Source organism: Gavialis gangeticus, unplaced genomic scaffold (genome assembly GCF_001723915.1).
Source record: "Gavialis gangeticus isolate Ggan-Ray unplaced genomic scaffold, GavGan_comp1, whole genome shotgun sequence".
Taxonomy (NCBI): Eukaryota; Metazoa; Chordata; order Crocodylia; family Gavialidae; genus Gavialis; species Gavialis gangeticus.
Genome location: NW_017729004.1, coordinates 48,112,933 through 48,119,223, shown reverse-complemented (window position 1 = coordinate 48,119,223; position 6,291 = coordinate 48,112,933). Strand labels below are relative to the sequence as shown.

General features: G+C 40.1%; 1 protein-coding gene across 1 annotated transcript in view; it reads right to left on the bottom strand.

The window, feature by feature from the left end:
• Positions 1-6,291, bottom strand: part of CUBN (cubilin) — a 321,538-nt gene that overhangs the window by 306,583 nt on the left and 8,664 nt on the right. The window contains exon 6 of the mRNA XM_019508344.1: positions 4,484-4,587. Coding sequence (XP_019363889.1) covers positions 4,484-4,587 — 104 coding nt within the window. The remainder of the gene's footprint in view (positions 1-4,483; positions 4,588-6,291) is intronic.

Sequence of the window (6,291 nt, the reverse complement as noted above, 5' to 3'; positions counted from 1 at the left end):
CACACACACACACACACACACAGTGTTACCCGTGTCATGAGTTTTGCTTGTCAGCAGTTTGTCGTGCAGTTTCCCAGAAACCCCTCCACCTATCTTCTTGAAACTTGGCAGGCTTTGTGGCCTTAGCAAGAGCTACCATCCACGCAGTCTTCAGCCTGCTGTGGCTTAACACACACGTGTGACCTGAGTTTTGCTTTCAGAATTTTGAGGTACAGTTTCCCAGAAACCTCTGCATCTATCACCTTGAAGCTTGGTAGGCTTCATGCCCTTTGCAGGGGCTACCTTTCCTGCAAGTTTCATCCAAATCAGCCAAAAAATAACAAAGTTATAGATATTTCATTGATTCCCCATTATATCCTATGGATGAATCTCCAAATCACCAAATCTTTTCCGAACTGATTTAGTCAAATCGATTCGGAAAAGCAATTCAAATCTCCAAATAGAATCAGCCGAATTTGAATCAGCTAAATCCAAATCCAAATCAAATAGTTGCCTATTTGCATAGGCCTAACGACCAGGGATTTTTTCCACTGTTCCTCTCTAACTTGCAGCCTCCAGCATTTAAGAACTAGCCAGTTCTAAATCAGAGGCTGTATCCCTAACTCCCACAGAGTCAATAGCTACCGATGCCTCTTTCCCCCAAGAAATTATGCAATCCTTTTTTGAATCTAGCTGAACTGTTAGCTTCTACAACATCTAGTAGCAATGAGTTCCACACTTCAATGATATGCTGTGTGAAAAAAACCTACTTTTGTTAGTTTTCAATTTACTACCAGTTTCATTTTATGACACTCAGTTCTTGTTTTGTGGGAGAAAGTAAATAATAACTTTTTCTTATTTACTTTCCCTTCACTATTTAGGATTTTGTAAACTCTTATCATGTTCCCCTTCGAGTGTCTCTTTTCTAAACTGAATAGGCCCAGCCTCTTTAGTCTCTCCTCCTATGGAAGCCCCACCATAATACTAATCATCCTTGTTGCCCTTCATTAGATCTTCTTTAATTCTTCTATAACCACTTTCTATATTTATGTCACTTTCTTTTAATCCATAACTGCTACATGGGAGATGGTCATAATAGTGATGATTTCACCTCTCCTTTTATGCACTAGCTCAGTGGCTAAAAACTGCCATGACTGCTAGGCTATAGGTTTGTTACCCTCAATTTAACCTGTAGTTAGGAGTGAGATAAATTGATCAATGAGACCATTTCAGTCAAACTCAAAAGCTTTATTAGGATACGTAATAGCAATGATTTATTGATACTAATAAAGACAATATTTATTATGCAGCCTGAGATTCAGGAAGATCAGGTCTGCCGGCCAGGCATCTCTGCTTTCCTGGGGATTCTCACTGAGTTGTTTTGTTTTGTTTTTTGCTGGGCTTTGGGAAAGGTTCAATGTGTTGCTTGCCCCATGCCCAATATTTATAGTGGTTGATTTGACACGCTAATCATTGATCTATGGTTGGTCTTATTTAAGTTTCTTTGTTTCACTGGAACTTTTGGACCTGGATAGAACCAGATCTTAGTGGGTCAAGGGATCACCTTAGCTAAGGCTCTTTATTTTTAGGTCATCTGACCTCAGTCTGTTTATCATCTGTTAATCTTTACTTTAATCAAGATCTTGTTAATCAATTAACATTTATATTGTTGAGACAGCAGAAGGACAAATTTCTTATCTCTTATTATGCCTTGCTCTTTGGCCTTGATCAGTTATTTACTAACTGTGGCCTATGGGCTGACAAGGCTACTTTGCTCTTTTCATCCTCAAGGCTGCCTTTGTGTCTATAGTCATTTGAATATGTTAGCAAGAATACATTTATCATAACAAAATACCTATTAATACATTTGGTCACTTTAATTATTAACATTTTAGGATGCAATTATAATACACAGTATTTAGGATATAGGCCCTTGGTTTGCTGGTCAGTCATATTTCTACAGCCTTGGCTCAAGTTCCCTAAAATTGGGCAAGCCTGACATCCACACTTCTCCTGCAATTTGGTTATGCTTTGAATTGCATATGTTTGAGCAAGTGCTGTTTGTCATCCATAGCTAATGTTGCACAGGCCTATGCACGATCTACAAGTTATTCTGAGTGAAGGCCAGGATGTGGTTGATTTGGACTTTGTGGTGCCCACTGATGAACTAATAATATCTCTGTCTCTGGGTCACATATTCAGTTGGAAAGCAAGCTTGATAAATTATTTGCAGATTGCTGAACACTGACTATGTTGAGCTGGCACTAATTAACTTAGGTTTAAAGTTGGGATACTTTAATACCTAACAAGAATATGTGGGAGCCAAAAATATTCTAGTTCACCTGTTAAGACTGTCCTAACATATTAACACCATTTCATGTTCCTCAAGCACATATGGAGAAACAAAATGACAAACTGAAAAACCAAACCAAACTAAAATGCTGATTCTTAAAGAAAAGACTTGATAGACTTTAAAGACACTGAGGTGCATTTCCATACTTCAAGTCCTGCTCCAAAGGACAGATCAAAATCAAGGCTAACAAAAACTCAGAAAGGTTATTCCAGAGAGCTAGAAATCATCACTGTATTCAAGATATCCTAGTAAAAAATTAATTTATCACCCATTTGAAGCTGATAACAGCAGAAATTCTTAAAAAGGAGGTCATGCTCTATGTAGTTTCAAATGAGTAATAAAACATCATCATGTTCTTCTGCTACTGAATAGAATGCTGGGTTTTTTTCTTCTTCTTTGAAGTTACTTTTCACTGAATTCCTGATCACTTAAAAAAAAGTGAATAAATACATCATAAAACTGTCCTCACTAGGTATGGAAGAGTGGACTAGGATGGGAGGAGGAATGGAAAGGAAACAGGAAGATATGGAGCAGGAGAGCCTTGTTTGACAAGAACATCAAAGGAACATATATACCTTTTGGCCTGGTATATAGGTACTGTTCATTTTTTTCCAGTACTGATTTGACACAAAGGGGGGACAGAAGAGACACTGAGGTCATCTTTTGGAAGCTGCCCTTCAGGAAATGACTACTTAAACATGAGAGGGAAATGGAAATGGGGACCATGTTATATCTTTTACTTTAGTAGTGCATCTATGGTGCTGATAGAAAGGTCGCAGTTATTTAAGTTACTTTAGGTTTAGCTTGTTTTACACACTGTCTGACAAGATGGACAGCTGCAAGCATGATGAAAACTTGTCTTTTAAAATCAAAGTAAAGCTGACAGATTACCAACCCAATCCCTGCCACCCACAAATAGTACTCGAACTGGTACAAGAAACACTGTGAAAGGATATTCCTCCTAGAAACTTCTTCAAAGCAGTGACAGAACATTATAAAGCCAGTGGCATGCCAAATAAATATTTGTGGGGGCTAAGATTCTTAGGTTGAAGCTGTGAACAAAATGCTTTGCAGAAAGCTCTGGCATGCCATCCAGCCTGTTTGTTCCCTTCTCACAGGAAGAGCTTTGTATTACATCTGAACGTTATGTATTTGCCAACTTATTTGCCACTATGAAAACATGCAGAAGAATTTTCAGACAAGCCTGCCCCAGTAAATGAGAGGGTGTGCTCAAAGGAACTGAACAAGGGCTGTCATTAGAACAGGCCTGAATAGCACTAACATACCAATTAAAGAAGGGGAGGTGACATGGACCCCACTTCTATCCAATTTGTTGAACTGGGTAAATCTCTGAACGGTAAGACCCACACTCTGGAACTGCATGCATCTCCCATACATTGTCAGTGGGAGATACCATTTCTGCTCAGTTTCTGTGTACACAAACAATTGTATATTACTTGTTATCTGACTTCCGTCTCACTAGTGCCTGCTTTTGTGTGGTGGGTGCAGATGTTCCTTTAGGTCTGTATTGTGCTGTTATGAATATTGCTGCCCTAAAATGCACATTAAGACTTAAGCTTCCCTGGGGAAAAAATACCCTTTTCTCCTCACTTTCTTTTTGCTACAGGAGATGATAATGTGATGCAATGACACACAAATTACAACACTTATGGTTGGCATATTAGGATCAAGGGGTATGAAGAAGAGTAGTAGTTACCTACCTCACCTTCCCACTTGCAAGCGAGAGAGTAACCAAGATACCACCCACTTCTCCCTCTCTCCCTGGACCCAAGACCTGGCTAAGCTAGACTACCATGAAAGATTAAGGTATTCCTCCCACGCCCCCTCCCACCTCCCCCCAACTCTGTAGGTATAAAGCTCAGACTACATTCTAGCTGTGAAGGAGACGCGATTCCCTCAACTCAAAACAGGCAAAATTACCGATGGCTTTGGTGACCGTTTTTTCTGTGCCAGGACTTACCCCATGATTTATCAAGCATGTTGTGATCACTCTGAGGCAAAGGTGCTACAGTATACTGATGTGTATTGTTATTTCCCATATTGTAACTGGGTTGGCAGTAAATGACAAAAAATCCCAGAGGATTCTAATAATGATTTTTTTTTTTTTTATATAAGGACATTAAAATATACCTGTAACTGCCTGGTGTGTTCACACATGTAGCTCCGTTCTGGCAACCTAGTGCTGTTCCAGCATAAATCTGACATTCATTAACATCAACTGAACAGAGTGGGCCCTGAAATGTAATAGAAATCCAGCTTATTTACCAAATAGCAGAGAAAGAAAAGCTGTTCAATGGAGCAGTTATTTGATATAAACTTTCAAAAAGTATACAAACCACAGGCTGCTGTCTACATAACTTCCCTTAGGAAACATGGCTGTTTTGGGGTTTGTTTCCTTGACCCGCTAATCAATCAAAGAAGGGTATAAAATCTTTCAGATGTTCATAAACAGAATATGGATAACATACCATCATCATCCTTATGGTGGCTAGAAACTTTTTGGCAAAATACTTTTTCACTGAAATATGCCATTTTTATGCAATTGAAACGTGCTATGAAAACAGAACAAATTAAATGAGTGTTTTGATGGGATCTTAGGTCTGGGGTGAACAAGACAGGAGAGAGAAAGAAAAAATCAATTTCAATCTAATGTGAATGCCAACTAGTTTTGAATAAACTTGTTGTTTTCTGGGTTACTTTGATTACTAACCCCAGGGAGGTTGCTTATCAAATGCTTTACAACAGAGTAAAGGGAATATCTTGGTGTATTCCCTTCACCAGCGGAGAAGCATAAAGAGAATCTCATGAAACATAACTCACTAAATAGAAGAGATGCTGTAAGTACCGATTGACATGCACAACCAGCCATCTTTTCTTTCTACAGGGCTAGGCTGGGATTTGGCCTACAAATACCTGTATAGAGCTGTGGTTCTCAAACTTTTTTTTTCATAGACCGCTTGAAAATTGCTAAGGGTCTCGATGGACCACTTAATAAACTTGCTTTTGTTCTACAAATCAAAGCACACAACTCATATTTAAATTCCAGTAGTTTTACCTTACATGTACAGATATTCACGATTGTTCTGCAACCTTTCTGTGGACCACCTGAATGGAGCTTGTGGATCAGTGGTGGTCCACAGACCACAGTTTGAGAACTTCTGGTATAGAGTATAGGGACTAAAAAGCTCTACCACACCCCGCTAGAGCCCTGTATAGATTATCTGGGCCTTAGTTCTGGAAACACATGCCAATTTACTTCATAGATTCATAGATTGTAAGGCTGGAAGGGACCTCAGAAGATCATTGGGTCCAGCCCCCTGCACCAAGCAGGAAAGATAACTGAGGGTCAGATGACCCCAGCAAAGTGACTGTCTAGTCTCCTCTGAAAGATTTCCAAGGTAGGTGATTGCACCACATCTGGAGGGAGCGTATTCCACAGTCTGGACATCCTAGCTGTGAAGTTTTTCCTAATGTTGAGCCTGAATCAATCTTCTGGAAGTTTGTGGCCATTACTCCTGGTTTTCCCCTCAGGTGCCCTGGTGAACAGTTGCTCACCAAGCCCATGATGTACTCCCCTAGTGTAGTGGTAAGCTGCTACCAACTCCCCTCTCAGCCTTCTTTACCTCAAACTGAAGAGTCCCAGATCCCTCCGCCTTTCCTCATATGGCTTGCCTTTTAAGACTTAACATATACGGGTGGCTCTTTTCTGGACTCTCTCAAACTTGCCCGTGTCCTTGTTAAAGTGTGGTGCCCAGAACTGGATGCAGTACTCCAGCTGCGGTCGCACCAGTGCTGACCAGAGCGGAAGAATCACCTCCTTGGCTTTGCTGGAGATGCAGAGTATTATTTGCCCTAGTGGTTACAGCATCACACTGCCAGCTCATATTCATACTGTGGTCTGTTATTATTCCTAGGTCCTTTTCACTCATGGTGCTGGT